At 39.1% G+C, this 22,349-nt stretch overlaps 2 protein-coding genes across 12 annotated transcripts in view; one reads left to right on the top strand and one right to left on the bottom strand.

The window, feature by feature from the left end:
* Positions 1-16,022, top strand: part of CUL1 (cullin 1) — a 60,641-nt gene extending 44,619 nt beyond the window's left edge. For all 4 annotated transcript variants that reach the window (XM_033051208.2, XM_033051237.2, XM_033051218.2 and 1 more), the window contains 14 exons: positions 1,874-2,004; positions 5,292-5,399; positions 5,497-5,603; positions 6,758-6,806; positions 7,193-7,324; positions 7,886-8,003; positions 8,945-9,021; positions 9,778-9,909; positions 10,729-10,821; positions 11,921-11,968; positions 12,065-12,147; positions 13,603-13,708; positions 14,451-14,564; positions 15,480-16,022. In XM_033051208.2, the coding sequence (XP_032907099.1) occupies positions 1,874-2,004; positions 5,292-5,399; positions 5,497-5,603; positions 6,758-6,806; positions 7,193-7,324; positions 7,886-8,003; positions 8,945-9,021; positions 9,778-9,909; positions 10,729-10,821; positions 11,921-11,968; positions 12,065-12,147; positions 13,603-13,708; positions 14,451-14,564; positions 15,480-15,560 (1,379 nt within the window). In that variant the 3' untranslated portion in view covers positions 15,561-16,022. The remainder of the gene's footprint in view (positions 1-1,873; positions 2,005-5,291; positions 5,400-5,496; positions 5,604-6,757; positions 6,807-7,192; positions 7,325-7,885; positions 8,004-8,944; positions 9,022-9,777; positions 9,910-10,728; positions 10,822-11,920; positions 11,969-12,064; positions 12,148-13,602; positions 13,709-14,450; positions 14,565-15,479) is intronic.
* EZH2 (enhancer of zeste 2 polycomb repressive complex 2 subunit) overlaps positions 13,731-22,349 on the bottom strand; it is a 60,121-nt gene continuing 51,502 nt past the window's right edge. For 4 of the 8 annotated variants that reach the window (XM_033051248.1, XM_033051266.1, XM_033051277.1 and 1 more), the window contains exons 16-19: positions 21,597-21,692; positions 20,111-20,192; positions 19,270-19,350; positions 18,225-19,157 (exon numbers count right to left, since the gene is read on the bottom strand). In XM_033051248.1, the coding sequence (XP_032907139.1) occupies positions 18,940-19,157; positions 19,270-19,350; positions 20,111-20,192; positions 21,597-21,692 (477 nt within the window). In that variant the 3' untranslated portion in view covers positions 18,225-18,939. Of the gene's footprint in view, positions 14,010-17,974; positions 19,158-19,269; positions 19,351-20,110; positions 20,193-21,596; positions 21,693-22,349 lie in introns of those variants that run through there. The other 4 variants (XM_033051295.1, XM_033051302.1, XM_033051287.2 and 1 more) reach the window with 3 other exon arrangements.

Genomic DNA, 22,349 nt, shown 5'->3' with positions numbered 1-22,349 from the left:
TGATTAAAATATTTATTGCTTTGCTCTTGAAAGTATACTGGTTTTGAAGTCCTCCCATGCAAACTATGTTTGAGAATATCATATTGCAGGCCACTCCTGTTGGTGTTCTGTAACTTTTTAATCCATTGTGCAACTAATGCATAAACTGGTTATAAAGGTTGTGTGACACATTCCTCATCTGTTATGTACTCACATCAGTATGATACCTATAGGAAACAACTGGGTTTTTTGGGAGAAGACTGTAATGATGTAGGTGGAGTTACTATGCAAATCTTCCATGAGATTTTGTGGTGTCCCTTCCTTATTTCACCTAACACAGACATCCTGGTAAACCAACCTGTGAACACTTGTTTGTGGGTAGATTGAGCAGCAGCTTATTGTAGGTAAAATTCTGCAGAGTATTCTTATGTTGTTATAAAAGTTAGTATCAGTTTGTAGTCATGATTTTCATAGAAAGAAATAAAAATTTTGTTTTCAAATCTGCGAGTTAAAAGTTCGACCAAGTTTTAAGAAAAGGAAAGTGTTATACAGAAACCTAACTGAAATGGAATTTTATCCCTTCGGTGTTAGAAGGCATCAAACTCTGTGTTGTATTTCAGAGTTAGGTAGAGCACTAGCTCATTGATTGCTCTGTTTTGTTTAATCTGAGAGTCCTGTGGTGGTAGTAAATTACTCGCAAGAGCAATTCAGAGAAGTCCTTGCACTTTAGAAGAGCTAGATGCAGCTGTCAACCTTTAGATAGGTTCCACAAGGTGAAATATCCTCCTTAGTTTACAGTAAATAATCTGGTTGTTTACTGTTTCACTGGAGTGCCTGTTCAGTGAGGGCAAGATTGCAAGAGGTGTCTGGTAGGTTTATGACCATGGTTTATGACCAATTCAAAGTTTGTTGGTTTTTTGGGGTTTTTTTTAAGAGTTCTGCTCTCAGAAAATACATAGCATCTATCCTTTTGAAACTAAATAATAAAAACCAAAACCCTCTTCAGTATTGGACTTTCAAAAATTGCTAATTGATTTGGAAAGTCTTGGCTGAAAACTGGTGAGATTTTAATACGAAGCCTTAACATATGTGAAATGGCATTCGGTTTATTTTTACTTTCATTAGTTCTATTGTAATGCTTTTCAGAACCTCTTTTTTCTTTCAAATAGTTATTACTACTGGTAATCAGTCACTTAAAGTTGTTTTTCTTTTTAAATGTGTGTTTTACTGACAGTGCTTTATTGAAGGAAATTTGATTTATAATGTTTCAATTTATCTGCTAAGGTCATATCAATACATAACATTTTGCCTTAAATTTCCAGCTATTACCACTGATGCTGCCCAAAGTAAAAGTGTTGATATGCAAATGGCTACAAGTAATGTTTAATCTCTGAGAACTGTCCTGTTCAGAATAAGATTTAAAGGACAGTGGTCACCTGGAAAATGTAGTACTTGTAGCAGGGCCTGTGGTAACATTAGTAACAGTCTCAAATTCATGGCAGCACCTCAAAATCTTATCTAAATAAGAGAGATTAAACACCATTTTTGAATCACTGCTTAAAACCTATGAAAACTAAAAATCAGAAGTAAATTTTCTACCATTCAAATGGTGGGTTTTTATTCTTGAGATTTGTTGCATTGTGAAAGTAAAAAATAGATCCTAATATAACAGGTTGATTTCTCTTTAACTAATGTTAGCTTTCCAGGTAAGTGCGAAGGTTTGCTGTACTGCATAAATGTTTACTGTTTTTTCTGGCTTTTTACAGGAGCAATTGCATGTGTGGTTTTGTTGACAATGGATGTTTAACTCCTATTGACAACTTGTAAATGAGAAATTGAACTAATAGCTAGCACAGATGGGAGATGTTAGCTTTCCTCTTTTTGTCTTTTACAGACTTGGGTCGCATGTATAACCTTGTATCTCGAATCCAGGATGGCCTTGGAGAGCTGAAAAAACTTTTGGAAACCCACATTCATAATCAGGGTCTAGCTGCAATTGAGAAATGTGGAGAAGCTGCACTAAATGCAAGTATCCCATCAAAACAAGTCTGTGTGTGGTTGCCACAACTTTTTCATTAGAAAGCAGTGAATGCTCCCTGATAAAACTTCCAGTTTGCTCGTTTTCCCTCTCACTAATTTAATTTGTAAGGACTTGGCAATTCTCAAATGTTGGTAGTAGGCTTAAAAAAAAACTTACATCACTCTCTACTCTGACTTTTGGGGGTCTTTGGGGTGGTTTTTTGTTTTCATTTGGTTTGGGGGAGATTTTGAGTGTGTTTGGTTTGGTTTTGAGAGGGAGGGAGAGTTTTCTTTTGAGATTTTGCTCTCTGTCAGGATGTCATGTTGCTTGGAAAGCTGGCTGTGCAAATACAACACTCAACACTTATAAATACACCTGACAGTCCACTGTTTCAAGAAGCATTATCTCCAGTTGACTGTATTTTATTTCATCATCATAAGGAATTCTGACTTGGATGGGGCTAGAGAGTTTGTCAGTTTGAGTTTTTTGATTATATCTTTATTCTGTTTGGCAAACCATGAGAAATAGAAGAAGAAGGAACTGAAATGGTTGAAAAGGTCACAATATAAGGAGGAGATCAGGTCTTTGGAAAGGCTGCTTTTTTGATTTTTATCTTATAATTGTGATTTCAAACTTAGCTTTGTATTGATTAGGGTTGCATCTTGGCAACATGAAGTTGTTTAAATCCTTTGCCAACTGTCTTCTGTATATACAATATGATGTTTTCCAGGGGAAAAAAAGAATTAAACACTGCACAAAGCAAGATCAGGATAGAATATAGATTCTGGTAGATTTTATTTAAAGTGGAATTCAAGAAACACTTGGACAATGCTCTCAGGCACTGTCACTGATAACATCATCAGCGTGAGTCTTAGGGTGGTCTTGTGCAGGGTTATGGATTGGACTTTGATGATCCTTGTGGGTCCTTCCAACTCGGGCTACTCTATGATTAACTTTGACTTTTGACAAAGTTCATTTTAACTTGTTACTTTCCTGAGAAATTCTTGAAATAGCTTCATACTAAAGCAGTAATCTGTATTGAAGGTTGTAGTGTCTGTTGTTCACTTCTGTAGCTTTAAGTGCATAGCTTTTTTAGCAGTGTTGATATTTTATGAACCATAAAGTAATCATGAAGCAATTTCAGGAATCTTCAGTTTCATTTGTAGATGTCTCCATAAATTTTGAAATCTTATCTGCTCCATGGTTGGCATATCCCCCTAGTGGTCATCGCTCTTGTGGTTTTTTTCTGTTTAGACCTTGAAGAATTAGGCCAGAAAAAAATAAAAGCTCTTTCTCCAGGAATTATTTCATCTTTGAGAGGGAAGGTCCAAGATTTGTATGTATTAGTTGACTCCAGCCATTTACGAAACTCTTCCTCCTCTGACACTCTTTTCTTGTTTCCTCATCCTTTCTCTTTTGTTCTTTATTCTGCACATTTGTTCTTCATTTGCATAGCAGTATCTCTGACAGTTTCCCTTGGGAAGCATCTTCCCTTTTCTTTCCATATCCCTTACTCTACTGTATTGCTGTTTATCATTGCCTTGTTGGTCCTCTATCACACTAAGGATTGATTGTTCCCAGTTTCATTTATCTGCACTGTGGCTAAACAGTTAATCAGCTGAACAAATACAGTAATTTCACGACTATAAGGCGTACCCTTTTGACTAAAATTTTCCCCCGAACCCAGAAGTGTGCCCTATAGTCTGGTGCGCCTTATATGATAGACAACATTCGGAAATTTGTCTACCCAGAAGTGAGAGCTGCGAGCTGCGGAGGGAGCCGGCAGGGCCGCGGCTGCCAGGTGGAGGCGGGGCAGCGCCCCGGCAGGCATAGCCTGGCCCCGGGGAGGCGGGGCGGAGCCCTGGCAGGCATAGCCTGGCCCCGGTGAGGTGGCACGGAGGGGCAGTGGCCACAGCCCGGCCCCGGTGAGGTGGCATGGAGGGGCGGCGGCCACAGCCCGGCCCCGGTGAGGCGGCATGGAGGGGCGGTGGCCACAGCCCCGCCCCGCCGGGTACAGGCGGGCCGGGGGGCCCAAGACACCGCTCCTGCCGGGTACAGGCGGGCCCAGGGGCCAATGGCTGCTGGGTTTAGGCAGGGCCTCGGCCAGCAACCCCACGAGGGGAGCTGGGGGTGGAGCCTCGCTGCCAAAAATAGTGCGCCCTCTAGTCCAGTGCGCCTTATATGATCTACAAAGTTGCAAATTTTGCCCACTTCTGGGGGGTGCGCCTTATAGTCCGGTGTCCCTTATGGTCATGAAATTACTGTACTTCTCAGTTTCTCTCAGCAAGAGAAATAGAAATACCAGCCTGACTCATTTCACCTATTTTAGATTTTTACTGCAGAAGGAGTTGTTCTCTAGTCTCCGTTAACTGTAATTAACAAGGCTGCTTTTCAGTCAGAAGATTTGCTGCTTTTTGTGCCTTTGGTTTGTTTCGGGTTTTTTCGTTCTTGTAATCAATATGTTTCTGAATGTCCACTTGCATTTCTTATCTCAAAAGTTCTATATAATCTCAGTTCTTTATCTCAACCATGGCATTAGATTGGTGGTCCATGGTAGTAGTCTGTGTCTGTCTTCAGTGGCAACAGAAAGTGTTTTTCAGGATCCTCATAAAACCCTGCCCATATTCCGTCACTTCTTGCCAACAAGACCTTCTGATCTCCAAATTAAAGATTTCCTGCCTTTTTTAGTCAATTGTGGAGTAGCTGTCCTGTGTGCCTGATGATTTACTTGCCTGTCATTGTCCCTACTCCTTGACTCCATTCCATTTTTATTGAGAAGCGAGATCAGTAACTGCACATAGAACTCGGTCTGAATACAATAAACTTAATGTTTATTGGCATTTGGCTGCCACTGGGTGTTGATCAGGTAATTTTGAAGAACTGTCAATGACTGAGGTGTCTGTACTAAGTTGTACCTGCTGGATATACACCAGTCACATTCTTACTACAGATTTTCCTCTATAGCAGCTGCCATTTTATGATTGTCTGGATCTCTCAGGTCTTTAAAAATGTTTGCAGTGGTTGAGACTTTGTTTTCTTTTGTGTAATGTGGTACACTCTGCACTCTGGTTACTGTAAATAAAACCTGGCAGTAGTATCAGTCAGTCCTAGACACAGGACCTGAGTGAGTCTGGATACTCATTTACCAGTAAAATATTCCTAATACTTCATAGACTTTCCCCACACAAATTTTCATACGCACTTGAATAGCTCCATTTTGGAGGAAGTATAAAGCAGAATGTCAACTGGTTGCAAAATCCAGTCTCTCACTATTCTCTCTTCTTGTTTGCAGGATCCAAAAATGTATGTTCAGACAGTGTTGGATGTCCATAAGAAATACAATGCTTTAGTCATGTCTGCATTCAACAATGATGCTGGCTTCGTGGCAGCACTAGACAAAGTAAGTGCATATAGTGTCAGATGCTGGACTTTTTATTTCCATGCAAAAAAAAAAAAAGATTGTCTCCCAAAATTTCACTGTCTTTTGTGATTTATAGGCTTGTGGTCGATTTATAAATAATAATGCAGTGACCAAAATGGCTCAATCATCCAGTAAATCCCCAGAGCTACTGGCACGATACTGTGACTCTTTACTAAAGAAAAGGTATGTCCTCAAAGACAGATGATTATTTCATGTTGGATTTTATTTTGAAAGGTTTAAGCCTATGAAGTTTTATACTGTTTTCAGAAACAGAACTTCGGTTGCAAGAAATTAATTGTATCAAATTCTGGGTACAAAATTTCAGTGGGACCATTCCTGAAGGTTGTGGTGTTTACTTTCCTTTAAAGGAAAGGTGGAGGCAATAAGAAAACTTTTCTTGCCTTACAGGAATCTTAAGTTTTTGTTTTTCAGTAAAACTGAAGGAGGGATTTTAGGTAGGGTTTTTTTTTACACTGGAAAACTTAAATTGGGCCATATGTTGTAAGAGATAAACATTCCTTTTTTCCATTAAAACTGTTGCTTTCCTCCTGTTGTTTTTTCTATGCCTTTTCCCATCTGGGCATAAATTGAGGAGGACAAAAACAGCTTTCTAACTTCTCATAGTTTGTATTTTAATTCAAGGTATTTGACTTTAAATGATTCAGCAGCTCATATGCTGACTTAATATCAGTTCAGTTCATACTGGATTTGGTGTCAGTTTTGTGCTTGGCAACATTTCTAGTTGTTTTGGCAGAGGAAAAGAGCTACCACCAAACAACCCAAAAATGGGAGAACTTGCTCACTTTTGCCTTTCCCATCCCCTCCTTCATTCAGCAAAGGGTTTATTGTCGCCTTTACAAATACTCTGACTGTGTGCAGTGTAGGTATGAGGTTTGCTTGGTGAGTGTGCCTCCAGCGTGAGATGGAAGAAGACAATATGGTGCCACCTGAGCTTTCACCCAATCAAGTCCTAGCTCTGTGAGCTGATTTCTTCTCACTGTATTATCTAAGATAAGAAATAAAGATAGCATCTAGCAGCAAGAAGAGAGAGGTCCATGTTTAAGCTCGTAAATCCTGAGAAGTGCCAGGCTACCAACAAGTCCCAAGCAAGTCATAGTCCAGGACTTCAATCTCTTGATATTTGGGAGCTTCAGAATTGCTGACAGGTGGAGCAGTGAGCTGTTCACCTCATTACATTGTTTCCTCTTTAAATAGCCTTTGATCCCAGAACTACTTAAATTTGCATTCTTTTATTTCTGAAGCTTCCATATGCATCCATATGTTGGTTTAATTCTGCTGGTGTGAGACTCATTAAAGATGCACCTTTTTAATTGCAGCTCAAAGAATCCAGAAGAAGCAGAATTGGAAGATACACTCAATCAAGTGGTAAGATGTCTATAAATACGTATAAAATATAAAAATTATTTTGTTTATTAAAAACCTCTTTACAGCAGATTTCAAGTGGCTATATTGAAGCTATGCTTTTACTTAATCTGTACATATCTATAAAATATATAATTTCCATGACATCTTTTTATATCATTATATATTCACATATATATAATATGTTCTACATATGGAATATACAGTTCTTTTAAGAATAATATCCATATTTAAAGCAAACACACACCATCAGTGCCTCCACTCTCCCCCAAAAAAGTCAAACAAAACCTCCAATCTTTAAAATTCAGGTGAAATTAAATATCTCCTGCTACAACTTTGAGACAAATGTGTAAATATTTTTTCCTTACAAATTTTCTTGGCTTTTCCAGATGGTTGTCTTCAAGTACATTGAGGATAAAGATGTGTTTCAAAAATTCTATGCTAAAATGCTGGCAAAGAGACTTGTGCATCAAAACAGTGCTAGTGATGATGCTGAGGCAAGCATGATTTCCAAATTAAAAGTGAGTATTCCATGACTGTCCCATGATCTACTGCCTTGCAGGTCTTCATGCTGTTTTGGAAAGCACTGATGTACGTCCTTGCGTTTGTTTATTTTATGCACAGAAAAATACACAACCTAAGTATTTTTTTCTGTAGCTTTGTTTTTAGGTTTTTTTTTAATCATGGGAACTTCTGGTGCATGTCTGTCTGATGGAGCTAAGCTTAGTTATTCTTAACCAAATGAATGATATGGATTTAATTATTCAAGGGAATGAGTACTGAAAAGTTGCTTAATTTTATTAACCTATATTTATGCGGAGTTAAGCAAAATATAATCAGCTACCCTTTGAGTAGTCTGTTTCATTATGTTTTAATTTTTAAACAAAATTTTCTTCAGTTAATTATCTAACTGTTAATGGCAGTTAAAGCTCATATTCCAGGGGCGATTGGCACTTTGAGTAAGGGAAATACAGAACTTTTGTACGTCTTCTGTTTAGGAAATAAATTCCAACACTTTGTTCTTCTCATTATCCAATGTCAAAAATGTGTCTTCCTGATGTATCTGTGCTTTTAAAATACAGCAAGCTTGTGGTTTTGAGTATACCTCCAAGCTGCAGCGGATGTTCCAAGATATTGGTGTAAGCAAGGATTTGAATGAGCAATTTAAAAAGCACCTGACCAATTCAGAACCATTAGATTGTAAGTAATACCTTTACCTAAGTTACTGTTGCATAGTATAGCTTCCTCTTACTTCTGCTGAACTAAGTGTGTGAGGGAAATATTTGACTTACTCATACTGCTACAAGTTAGAGTTAGTTCTCTAACCAAGATAGCTGGGATGTTTAAGTTAGTCTTCTATGTCTGTTCTTTGTCTTCTAGTAGCTTTTTATATATATTGTGAGTAGCCTCCTGATTTTGCAGCTTGTGTTTAGGTACATGACTAAATTAAGTTGAATACTGTCTTGTCTTTTTTTTTCTTTTTTTCTTCCTTTTTGTTTGATTGAAGAGGTGCTTTTCTTTAAACAGTTTTGATTTTTAACTGTTTAATACTTAGACTTATGTGAAAGTATGAAGAATAAAAGTATATTGTGTTCCAGGTTGTTAGATGCCCCTGTCACTTTTCTATACTTTCTTTTTGAATTGAAGCACACTGAACCAAATTCTGTCAAGAATTGACAAATATTTCTTGGATTACTATTAGAATTATGTATTGTCAGGCTCAAATTTTATTTCATTTTTGTATTATTTGTACTTGACCAAAATGCCTTACAAGTATAGGTGTGAAAGATCTGTTCTTGCACTTGTATACTGTGGAGTGATGAGGAATGCTTAAGAATTTTCATGCTTCTGTGTTAAAAGAGAAGTCCATTGTAGGGATAGAAATAGAGTAGTAACTTCTCCTAATTAGAGAAGATTGAGTATCCATAAAAGTAAATCTAAAACTCTCTAACTGCAGTGACATCTCTCATGAATAGCTTTGGTTGTGCTCTGACAAAAATAAAATAGTGCTTAATGATTTTTTACCACATTAGTTTGACCACAAGACCAGAACCATTTCTGTGTTAGAACTGCAACTGTGTTTGCAGAGGGGTTAGGAGAAAGTGAGATAATTCAGCTCATCCTCTTGACCTCTCTTTCAGTGGATTTCAGCATCCAAGTGCTGAGTTCTGGATCATGGCCGTTTCAGCAGTCCTGCACGTTTGCTCTGCCGTCTGAGGTGAGGCACTTGCACTTGGTTCATCTGAACATGCAATGATCATGAGAGAAACTTATTTTCCAAGGCTGGTGTCTCCTTTTGTTGTGTATCTGAGAGGACTATAAGTGTTTGCCTATTTGGCCTGAAGATATTTGGAGCAAGATAGTTGAGTAAGGTAGTAGGAGGGAACTGTGTGAAATCCGTGTTTTCATATCTTTGCCATGAAAACTCCCTGGTTAATGAACCTTTCTTCAAAATATCCACCAGCAACTAAAGCAAATATTTGTTAGTTCATTTTTCTGGGTATACTTAATTTAAGAAACTTTTTCATACCATTGCTTCAACTTTGCTCAGTAAAATCTTTAGTAGTTATAATCATTAGTTTTCTGCTGAGTGCTTATCCAGAAAAGACATGAATATTTAACGTGAGAAATAAGTTTAATGCTGTTATCTGGAGGATGAAGGTGGTTAAAACAAATCACTTTTCTAGCCATGCTTAATGTATCCTAAAAGGAAGAATGAACCTTAAATGCCTGTTTACATTTGTACTGTTAATGATACTTTAAAAGGGCAACTTGTAGCAGAGGGAAATTTTTCATCCAGTCTTCTGAATTTGAATACTTTGAGTTTCTGTTTGTGTTATTTAGATAACATAGAGGTTGAGGGTGATCAGATTTGATGATCCTCTGTTGCTTCCATAATATGTTCTAGTAATGGTAAATGAAGGTAAGTAATATTTATTTATTTATTTTATTTACTACTGATGTTTTTATACAGTTAGAACGGAGCTATCAGAGATTTACTGCATTTTATGCCAGTCGTCACAGTGGAAGAAAATTAACATGGTTGTATCAGCTGTCCAAAGGGGAATTGGTTACCAACTGTTTCAAAAACAGATATACATTACAGGTAAGGACAAGTCATGCCAAAAGAAACACTTGGTGATGGTTGTATTCTGAGAACTGAATGCAGCCAGTATAACCTTTATTGTATGTTTAATTACTGTGCTGATACTAAAGAGCTGTGTTTAAAAGAAAATTGACTTAGATAATGGAACATATTGCCTGTAGTTTAAACAGGTGTTGAAATGCATTTTGTGAGACAAAGACAACCTCTTTGCCTAGGATCTCATGCTGTGTGTATTTTCCTGTCTGCTTTCTCTCAAAAAGTAGATGGGATGGGGAATTCACAACAGTGAGAAGAAACAAGGTAATGTCAGACTTTGACCTTGTCATCAACATACACTGACCCTGTGGTGATAGACATGGATAAGCCAGTGATAGCTGCTTCGTGTATAAATTTGGTTTCATTATTCTGCTGGATTTGGGAGGGTTGTGAGGATGAATTCAGTATACTGTGTTGGGTTTAATGAAGATTAAATGGGTAAGAGTTGGAGTGACAGAGGAAAACAAAACTATATTAGCAAGTAGAGGGATAATGCTTTGATACCATAATAGAAGATTTTATGAAGTGTCTGAAGCAAGCTAAATGACCCTAATCCTGGTGTTTTTGTATAGATAATGCTGGAAGAGGAGTTCTGGTTGTAAAAGCAACATCAGATTTTATTTTTTTTTTATTAACACCACTTGGGTATTCTCTGTTGTCCAAATATTCCAGTGTATGTGCTTAACTGGTGAATTTCAGGCTGTTCAAATTCAGAAAGTTTGTAAGTTCTTATTTTCTGATTTCCCCCATCTCCCCTCTGTTCTCTGTTTTTGAATCTTTTAGGCATCCACATTCCAGATGGCGATTTTACTGCAGTACAACACAGAAGATGCCTACACTGTGCAGCAGCTGACAGACAGTACTCAAATAAAAATGGTAGTGACTTTGCACATTTTACCACACTCTTCTGAGCAAGTGTGTTTGTCTTCAGGGCTCTTCCTGCTATCATAAGAAATTTGGATTACACATGCTTGGAGTCAGAGTCAATTTCTGTCCCAAAGGAGACAGATGTGCTCTATTCTTTGTCAATTCACTTTCCTAGTGCATGTACATTCGTGTTCATGACTGGAGTGAAGTGTCTAGCCTTCTGCAGAGCTCTGGTTGGAAATTTTCAGTGCTTCAATGCATACATTTTAATGTTAAAAGACAGCATTCTAGCAAAAGCAGCATTTTCCTTAAATGATTGATCTGTGCATCTGTTCTTCATTTATATCTCAAGGCTTTTTGACATGAACATTGTAAACCTGCAGTTCATTGGCTAACTTTCTTCTGTGGAAAAGGTTCCCTCCTTTTCTTTCCAAGCAGACTTTACGGCCCACAATTTGGCATTTATTTGACCTTTAGCAGTAGGATTGAATCAAGTCTGCTCTGACTTCTGGAAAGCTAGGTATTCCTATTCAGTAGGATCTTTACTTCTAGAAATGCATATCTAGGAAGTTATTGTTGCTGATTTATTATAGCAAACACAGAAGTCTTAGGGGGTAAAATAGCTTTGCAGGCCTGCACAGAATATTGCCAGTAGCTTTCTGGGTGACCAACCAGCAATAGCAACTAGAATGGATCCCTGTTAAAACAAAAAGATGTTAATCAGAAAGCAGAGAGTGCTTACTTTCTGAAGTTTTAACTTTCCGTGGTATATATATATTTGCTTGGTTTGGCAAAAATTATTTCTTAGATATAAATCTGCTTGCAAATAGTTACTAAAGCAGCAACTGGAAAGATCTCGTGTTTGGAATTAGTATTAAGAATTTTATGTTACTTGACCAACCACAAGGAGGTTGTGTCATAACACCCAAAAAGAACATTGTTTTATTCTGTGAACTATGTTTTTACTGCTTTTTTTGCCCCCTCATTTTGCAGTGTTCTGCATTCAGAACCTGCATTCAGGTCTAAATTTGTGCATTCTTGTTCAAGTTTTTACATTAGACAAAGGTGCCGTCTCTCTGTGCTGATAATATTTTCTATCATTTTGTAGGATATCTTGGCACAAGTTCTACAGATACTGTTGAAATCAAAACTGCTTGTAAGTACTCTTGCTTTCTTATGATCTGCTTAGCATACAGTGAAATATGTTAAAGACTATTTATATTTTGTTTGTTTGTTTGTTTATTTCTTGCAGGTTTTGGAAGATGAAAATGCAAATGTTGATGAAGTGGAGTTAAAACCAGATACTTTAATAAAACTGTATCTTGGTTACAAAAAGTAAGCAACATACAACACTTCTATTTAATGGGGAGCATCCTCCTCTGCTATCAAAATCTGGGTGAAACCTAATATACTTGAGATGAAAGCTTCAGGGTTTAAGTGCCAGTTCAAATGTAGATCCAATGTGTACCAGCATTAAGGGAGAGGGCTGGCAATTGGTGGGCGATGGGTGTGACTTCAGCTCCTTGACTCTGACTTTGTCATAAAGTCTGTTAAAGCCTGACATATTTTCATATGTCCTTTTTGTTCCTTGATTCTTGTGTAATTCTTGAAGAATTGATTGAAGTGCTACCATTTTGCCAAGGTGCATTACTTCATGCACTCAGCAAAATCCATTATAATTTATAAGGTTACAGTAGTGTCCAGTGACCAGCAAAAGTCAAAGGCATAAATGTTCATCCACTACTGCTAACACAAGATTAGGCTGGTTTTATAACCACAGAGGATACAGTGATTTGAAGACTTAATAAACACAATTTTCAGTAGGTTTTATTACTTAAACAGTCGTGCATTTTAAGCTGTTTACAGCACTTGTGGTACTTTCTATCATGCTTACCAGAGCATAGATATAAACATGCATAAATTCAGTGAGGAGTTCAGTACTTCCTGAAGATAAGATCTCAAGTGAAAGAAACATTTTAAAACCTTTCCTTGTACCTCACTCATTATCTGCTTTCTATCCCCCTTTACCAGTAATTATAAGTTTGAGAATTCATGGGTTGGTGCATTAATGCAGTGATGGAAACAGGGCAGTGTTGCTGCATTGTGCAGCTGCTGGTTCCCAATTTATAATGGAGAGCACTGTACTAAATAAATAACAGATCCTCTCAGTGCAGCTAACAGCCTGAGCAGAGCCCTGTGATCCCTGGTGCTCTGCTGCTGAGGTTTGCCCCCCACTTGTGACACAGTACCTTGTCTTGAGAGTAGCCATGTGGTAGTGGGCTCACCTCAGCACAGCCATCAGTGCAAGGGACCATGGGAAAGAAATGCAGAGCTCAGTTCTACAGAACACACAGATTTCTCCACATTATGGTCAGAGTCCAGTCTTTAAATCAGATAGGTGATTCAGTTTCCAGTGACTTCCTTTGTCCCCTTCACTGACTCCAAGCCTCTTACTACATACAGAAATGTTTTGAATACAGTGTAAATGTACAGTGCTAGTTAGACCTCACAGATCACTAGCATGCATTCAGCAGGCTGTGAAATACACAGACACCCACGAGAAAGGTATTTTGGTTTTTTGGTTGGTTGGTTGTGGGCATTCTTTATTTGAGTTTTTTTAAACTTGAATAAGACTGTCTAAAGTTTTCAGAAGAGCCAAAGTCCTCTATTTTTGTAAAGTAATTATGGTGGTGTGGCTTTTATTTTGGAGTTGGGTTTTATTTGGAGTTTTTCTGTTTCTTTGGTTTTTAAACAGTCTAATTTTTCATGAACTTCTGTTTTTCTTTCCAGCAAAAAATTAAGGGTAAACATCAATGTGCCAATGAAGACTGAACAAAAGCAAGAGCAAGAAACTACACACAAAAATATAGAGGAAGATAGGAAACTACTGATTCAGGTGAGCTTTATTGCAGACTGCTGTCATGAACTCAGAATCACAATTTTGTAATCATTTAATGAAGCTTACTGTAAGTTTTTCTAATTTTATTAGAAGACAACATGTCATTGCAGTGCACTATGTTAGAGTTCAAAAAAATGTGTTTTAAATGTTGTTAAAGGTGATTGCAGTTTGTAGCAGAAACAGAAGGAAGGCATTTCTACAGACAGGATGTGTTCTTCACATTGGTTCTAGCCTGATGTTGATGAGTGTTTGGGCTCCTTGGACGCATGTGTTTACCAGACCTTGTCCTGGGTGAAAACTGAATAATAAAAAAACAATAATACCCAGGTAGTATGAAATTAATAGTGGTTTTATATCAGTTTATTTGGAATCCACTTGAGAGGCAGGAGAAGGAAATACAGATGGGTCGCTAAGAGAGTGTCATAGTAGAGTTAAATATATAAAGAAGGCTACACAAGTAGTTTTGTGTGACTCTTGTTACCAGTTGGTGCTATTACTATTATGACTGACTGACTGTAAGCACAGTTCTAAAAATTCATGTCTCAAAACCACTTTTAATGACTGTGTGCTGTGTAGACTTGAAGTCTCGTGGGCAAGCTTCTCCCCGTCTGATGCTCAAGTTGGTTGTGGCGGTGCTTCCGCATTGGGCAGACATGATGTAGGGCACTTAAGTGACTTCACGCAGAGGGCCAAGTACTTTGCTCCTAAACAACTGCTCCTTCCCAACTTTACTGTGCAGGCTGCTATTGTGAGAATCATGAAAATGAGGAAGGTTCTAAAACACCAGCAACTGCTTGGAGAAGTGCTAACACAGTTGTCTTCAAGGTTCAAGCCACGGGTTCCTGTAATTAAGGTATGTGAGACCCACATCTCTGAACCTGGATTCCAGGAGGTGAGGAAGATATATACATAGACAAAACACATGCATCTGAATTAAAAAGGAAAGCTGAGGAGATGTGATGGGCAAGGATAGAGTTTTTGAGTTGCAAGTAGGAAATATTTTAACCGGAAGTACTGCATTTCTCTTAGGGTAATATCCATGATTCACATTGTCGGCAGTGGTGGTAAAATAGTAGCTGGATTGCATCTTTTCACATCAGTGTCAGCTTATCACAGCCCTTGATCCAGACTTAACTTTTGTTCCTGTTCTCACAGTTGTGGGACGACAGTCAGCCTTGGGGTTGGCTTGATAGAACAGTTTCCTGCTTTCCTTTACAGTAAAAATGTTGGGATGGGGGCATTATATTTAAATACTTACTCATAATTGTATTGATTATATTAATTATTCATTTATGTATATTAATATATTCATCAGTTTGTTTAAGTGAGCTCACCAGCAGTTTTTACATACACAGCCAAGGGGTAGGTGGGACAAGGAACAAGCAGTGAGAGCAGTTGCATAAACTGGTGACACAGGCAGCTCCTCACTGCTACTGTCTTTCCTGACCTTACATAAGCTCTCTGCATCTCGGTGTAATTCTTTATTTGCTGTCTTACTATGAAGTCGCTCAGCTATGCTGATATCCCAGTCATACCCCTGGAATGGCATCCAGTGAGTGTAATTCAGTTCAGTGGATTAGCAAAGCCTTCTCCTTGGATGTGGTCAGAAAGAGGAGAGTGAACTGCTGTGGTTTGTGTCTTTTACCTACTCCTGTCCTCTGCTTGACAGGGAACTCCCTCAGGGTTCAAAATCCAAATTTGGAGCAAACCCAGAGAGGACTTTTATGCCTGTGTCCCACTGCTTACCTCTATTCTGTTCCTCCCACAGAAATGCATTGACATCCTTATTGAGAAGGAGTACTTGGAACGTGTAGATGGTGAGAAGGACACCTACAGTTACTTGGCTTAGCATTTTTATTAGCAATTATCTGACTGTGTGAACACTCGGCAAGTAGGTATGTGATGGAAAGAACGAAAGTGACAGAACTTCATAGCAGCCACCCTGCTGCCATTTGGACCTCCCTTTTTAATGTCTGAGACCAGGACTCCATCAGCCAGTCTCAGATTTACATCAGAACTGCTCAGGATTGATACATTTCAAGTATGTAAATATGGACACCAATGCCATTTAACCTAATTTAAGAACAGAAAGGAATCAGACCCTTCTAATTTAAGGGTTGCATGCTACTGCATTTAAATCAATACATTGGCTATATGATAAACAGCTGCCATCACAGGCAGCACTTACACATGTTGGCAGCACTTGGAGAGCGAGTCTGAATGGACCCATGTGTAATCTGCTATGAAAAACCATTTGTATAGTGTGTTTCATTTTTTAATGTGTGATAAATAATAAAAAAAAATTAAAAGATTTCTGTACAAGTTGCATTTGGTTTTATTGTTTAAGTTTCATGACTTATCTTTCTAAATGTAAATAAAAGGTATAATGGTTATGAAAGCAATTAGAAATTCATTTTGCTTCTCCTCCCCATTTTCTAGTGCTTTAAGAACATTATGTTCTCTGAAGGTATTGGCATCTATCATTATCTGTGCATGTTATTTCTTTTTGAAGAGGAATTGTCAGCGCTTTGAAAATAAAAGAAATTTGTGATGATTTCACAAGATATGCAGAACAGAAAATACTCAGAATATATATGGCAATGCTTGGTCACCTGAAAATGGAGCTGGTTTTAATATTGCTTGCTGTGCTATAATGTCCATCACACTTGCATAAATACTGCCTAGAATAAAGGAGGTTTAGGCTCCCCATTTCTTTGACTGGAGCAGAAAATTGAGTGTGTTCCTGAAGAACAATTCCCATTAAATTAAACTTGTGATGGGAATTAAAATACTTTCAAGTCTTACTACACATACCTTGATTGACCAAGCCTCATTCCATTCTTCTCACATTTTATGAAATGAGTATTGGCTTTCCACATGCTGCAAGCACAATGCTGCCATCCTCACAGGTCTCATTTTTGGTAATCTATATATTTTCTAATCTTGATCATGAAAAGTACTTAAGTCCTGTAGCCATTTTACCCTTAATGGAAATTGTGATTTGTTCTGTGTTTCTTCTTGCAGGAAAGGAGCCAAGTTTTGTGTTGCTAATGTTCCTCTCTCGATGAAAACTAATGGTTACAGTTGAACTCTGGGTTTAAAAAAATATTATGGAGCTGTACTAGATGTGATTCAAACTGATTTGGAAAAAGGGAGGGGTGGCATCTGCACTTTGAGATTTTGCATGCTTGCTATTTCTTTTCTGAAAGACTGCCATTAGGGGCAATAGAATCATCTTGATTTTCAAAATTTAGAAGAGTGGAGCTTGTGATGCCTCTTAAATTTTTTATCTTTTTCTAAGATGCTGTTTTGTTTTTGTAAACCCTTCTTGCAGAAAGTTCAGGGCTAATAGATTTTTTAGCAGGATGTATGTGCTGTGATGACAGAGAAGCAGCCTGAATTCCTTTCTTAGTTGGAAGGCAGATATCATCTGCTCTGAGCTGCCTTTCAAAGCCCTGGGCTGGTTAAAGCAGTGCTTTGTGTATTGTGTATCCAGTTTCAGACTGTGAAGAACTGTGCTCTACCCGAGGAGGGAGAAAATCAGGTTTTTACTTTTGGACTGTTCTTTTCCTCATGAACTCTGAGTTCTTACTTGGGCCACCACCAAGGCAGAGGGCCTACTGTCCATAGTGTGGAAGCAGGAAGAGCTGAACTCTACCCCAGGCCTGGAGCCTATCCAGTGCAGCAGGTAAATGGTCACCATGGACAGGACTTCATGGGCTCAGTTTGGCAATAATGCCACCCTTTGCCTGCCCTCCCACTCCAGCTGATTTGACCAGAGCATTGTGTTCTACTTTGAAAGAGGCTGCTGAGTTCCCAATCTACTAGCATGTAAGAAATAAATGTGGTAGTCCTGTAGCCATCTAGCTGCAATCTAAAGTATTCTGGATGAAAACTATAGATTTCTGCATCTCCTAAATTTTTTAATATATGTGTAATTACTGTTGTATTCATCATTCAGTCACAGAAATTCACAGCTATTCTGGCAATTGCAGAAGTTTCTGGGCTGCAGCCATTACTCCAGAGAACACGAATGTAGCTGAATGCCAAGGGAGCTGAGAAGCTGCAACACTACACCTGTCTCAGGCACTGCAGCACCACAATCACCTGACTGACATCTACACTGTTTGCATCTTCCTGCTGATCTTAAATGTGACTCAAAGTAACAGTAACAGGAGACAAATATGAAGCTGCCTTTGGACAGAAGTTACAGGTTAAATTCACATTGCTTTCTCAAGGGGCTGAGACAAAATTCCAACTCAATTCCAGTAAAAATGAAGAAGTTCAAGTATCCTTTATTCAAGGTTGAAAAATGTACCACACCACATTATTGCAAAAGTTCATAGGTACAAAACACTTTGCAGCTGGTGAGAAGGCAATAAAAAGTTGTTTTTTTAAAAATTTGTTACTATAAATTACTGTTACAGTACTTTGCAAATACAGAATTTCAAATTGCATCATTTTTATTTTTCTAAAATTGCCCACAGTACTAGAAATTCCTGAAGATAAGGCAGCTGTTTGTTTAAAAGAAGAGGTAGCTGGTGTCAAGGGATTTCCATTTCTCTTTCAATGCCCACATACTTAAGGGCATCAGCTTGGCTGTATCTGAAATTTTAAAAAAAAGCAGAATCACAAAAAACCCACTATCATAGAATGCCTCAGCTGCATTGTTTTGATAGAAGGGCACCACAGCCTGGAATACTGTCTTACTTAGATTTCCCATTGTTTCCTCACCAGCTGGGGTGTTTCCTCCATGTGTGAATTTGCAGGTTAATAACACTGCTGACCCACTCAAGAAACTACTTTCAGAGGTGTTTGATTGCGACGAGACAAATCAGTAAAATTCCATACTTTTACACTTTGAATCTCACAGTCCTGAAGTTCATTTTCAGTACTAGAAAGTAACAGCCTTTCTCAAGGTTGACCTACACAGTATTGCCACTGGACAACTTAACTTTTTCAAGTAAGTCAAGTGAGATGATTGTAGAGGAAAGTAAAGACATTCTTAGCAAGTACTTGTCTGTAGTAATTCTGAAATTTCATTCTCTGAAATTCTTGCCCATTTCTGAATGATAGGGGAGTTAATTTGTACTGGTACCTATGGAACCCAACCAGAGAAAGTCTGTTCCCATTTGTCACTATGTTTTGCTCTATATGAGTTGCTGTTCCAAGTTTGCAGGCTCTTAACCAGCTGCTTTGCTCAAATCAGTCTTGCTGTGGCATCTGGCTTAACAAAAACAGGGTAGGGAACGCTGCTTGTCAGCTACTGAAACATTAGGTTGCAGGGACCAGGCAGACACAGGAAATAACTGACCTGTGCAGATACTGAAAGCTAATCCCATCTGAAATCTATCTACCCACCTGTAGTCAAAGAACAGTTCTTCACCAGTCTGAATGGCTCTTTTAGCAAATATTCCTATTCTGTGATCACCATTAACCATCATAACTGTTTTAAAAGAAATTAGGTATGTTAGTACAAATACTGATAAAATGCATGCTGAAGAAAAACCTCACAGTATTTCATACATTGATGAAAAGCAAGTAAGTGTGAAACCTACCTTTTGCATAGCAGTTGGGATTTACTGAATGGTTTGCAAATCTAATTTTGTTGCCCTTGCGTGTTGCATCAACCACAAAATCTGTAAGGGGCAGAAAAAACAAAACCCACAAATTATTTTTTAATACCTAGTGTGCTTGGATCTTAGCAGCTGGAGAAGATAACTGCTCAGCTTCCTCCATGGAACAGCTGGCTTACCACCCTACAACAGCTGAACTCCACAGTTCCACACTCTGCTTTTCCTTTACCTCCTGCCACTGTGGCACCACCTTAGCTATTCATTGAAGCTTCTCTACATTTATTCCACAAGGACAAGCTCCATAAACATGCTAAGTCAACACTGACGTAAAGCAGCAGGGTTTTTTTCCTCATTTCAACTATTTTCTACTATTTCGATTCTTGATACAGTGCAGTCTGTATTTTTCTCTTCTAGTGGCAGCAGCCACGTACCACATATCTGTGGCTTTTTTCCCCCCAACACAATTACTGTCATAACTTACTGTTGATTTAATACAGTAAAATTACTTCAGACAACATCTGGCAAGCCTTTTACATTCTTTAGTTTACTTAATGTCTGGACATATTTTTACTCCACAAAGTTCTACCCCTCTTGTATCGTTGCTTGTGCAATAGGCTGCATCACTAGATCTAGCTGACTAGTATTTGGAGAAAAAAAAAAAAAAACCAAAACAACAGGATGAACCCACACACTGATAGGGAAGGACGTGTGGAAAAAAATTCTCATTGTTGCCTGCTATCTGCAGAAGAATAGGGCTGAATGAAATGCTGAGCATGAGTACTTCATTTAACACTGCCAAGGGTTGCAACTTATGCATACATACCATTATTCAAGTTAAACAGAAAGCTGCACATGTATTTGTCATACACTTTTCCTCTTCTGTCTGCCTCATCCTGAGAAATAATCTGAAAGAAACACTACTTGTGAAAGAGAGAAGCACTTCTCGGTTTGTAACCATAGCAGCTTAATGTCAAACCCCCTCCACCCCCCTACCTTCTGAAAGACAGTGGGAGATTTTTTATTCTCTGGGATGCAAAATACAGTGATTTCACGAATACAAGCTGCACCATTTTGACTAAAATTTTGCTCCCACACCGGAAATGCGGCTTATAGTCAGGAGCGGCTAATATGTGAATAATTTTCTGACATTTACAACCTCAGAAGTGCCAGCCAGGGTGCCGAGCCGAGCACCTGCCAGTAAAAGCTGACATTTCGCGATTGTTACAAATTGTTACTCTGTTGCACCGCGGATGGAGCCGGGCTCCCTGCAGGCAGCACGGGGGGCGGGGAGAGAGGCAGGAGAGCTCTCCCCTTCCCTCCTCTGCCACAGCCTGGGGGAGAGATGGGGAGGCCCCGTGCCGCCATCGCCACGGCTCGGGGAGGCGGCGGGGGCCCCGTACCGCCATCGCCGCAGCTCGGGGGGGGGGGGGCTCCGTCCCTGCCCGCCTCCACGGGAGCAGGGGGGGCTCCGTGCCCCCCTGCCACCATGGGGTAGCGCCAGGCCAGGGCGAGCGAGCCCAGAGGCGGTGGCCAGCCCCGAGTGGCCCCACCGAGCAGCAGCGCCGGGCCGGGCCACCTGGCCCTGTCGGCAGCCCTGAGCAGGCCAAGCATGCACAGCCCGAGCCGAGCCAGTTAACCCCGCCATGCCGCTGTTCTGTTACTAATTGGCAACTTTGTTGCACGTGGGTCCTCACTGCGAATGACAGAGCGGCTTATACTCAGATGCGGCTTTTTTATGGACAAAGAACGAAATGTTTGCCAACACCCAGAGATGATGTTTATAGTCCGTGTGGCTTGTATTTGTGAAATTACTGTATTCCCAAAGTGTTGTTTTCAGCAAGCATTCTGCACTTAACTGAACATCCATGCTTTGCTCTTAGCATAAATAAACTCTTTCAGAGCAGAAGAATGTTAAGAATTGCTTTTCTTCTCAAAATCAGGGCTGCATACCTGACTCAGGGTTTTATTGCTATGGAATATAGCTTAGTGAAAGCTCCTACTGACTTTCAGTACTATACTAAATGATTTGCCACCAAATTCCAAGCGTGTCTGAACTGAAATTCTATCTAAGATAAAAAGGACATTCCAGCCTCTCCAACAAAAACCTGTTTCAAAATTCTTGTGACATTTCAATTATGTAGTTCCTGGGGCCTGAACCTGTGACAGCAGGTACAGCCTGTGTCCCTTACTCAGCCACATGGCTCTGTCTGAACATGATACCAGGTTACAGACTATGGTATCCCATGGTGAGTACCTGTCAATTCATAACTTCATCAATTAAGCTCATATCCAGTGTTCTCCATCCTTACCTCACCACAGTATTCAGAGATGAATTCATTCTTTTGTACAGGATCTTTGATAAAAATTCCCCAGCCTGCCACATCTGAAGGTGCCAATAATAAGTGCTGTGGAACAGAAAAACCAAAAGTTTAGATATGCCTGGCTTAGATTTGAGTACAGGTTTCTTTTCCATTTTGTTTTGTAACACTTAGTTGCACTACTTAATGGAATATATATGCTGGGACTCCAGGAGAGCAGACAAACCCAGACTCTTCTAATAATCAAACACACACTAAAATTACAGCTTATGGGTCGATCAGAAGATGTATGTAAAAGGAAAATGACCAAGTATTTGAAAACTACTAAAACTTTTAGTTTAACCACCCCAAGACACCATGAAATGAGGGGGAGACTTCAACCTCAAAAGGTCTGCAGACAGGAGCCCACTGCTGATCAGCTCAGTAATCAACTGTTTTGTGAGAAAATGTTCCAGAGTAGAAATAAATTTCGGCTTATTCATTGATTAATTGATTTATTTGCCAGAACTGAATGGGTTTTCAAGACCTGGTAGACTGTATACAAGTTTATGCCTGAGAATCACCAACTGAAGGAAGAAACGTTCTAGACTCTCGGATAAACTTCTTTATGCTGATCTGGGGAAAGACTACTGAGGTATCACTTTAAAGCAGCAGCCTATTTGCAATTAAGAAGCAAAGCCTGAATGGGTAAAAGGAGATACTCTGCTGCAGTGCTGCACAGAAAACACTAATTGGTACACGACA

Source organism: Catharus ustulatus, chromosome 1 (assembly GCF_009819885.2).
Source record: "Catharus ustulatus isolate bCatUst1 chromosome 1, bCatUst1.pri.v2, whole genome shotgun sequence".
NCBI classification, from domain to species: domain Eukaryota; kingdom Metazoa; phylum Chordata; class Aves; order Passeriformes; family Turdidae; genus Catharus; species Catharus ustulatus.
This window is presented reverse-complemented; position numbering and strand designations above follow the sequence as displayed.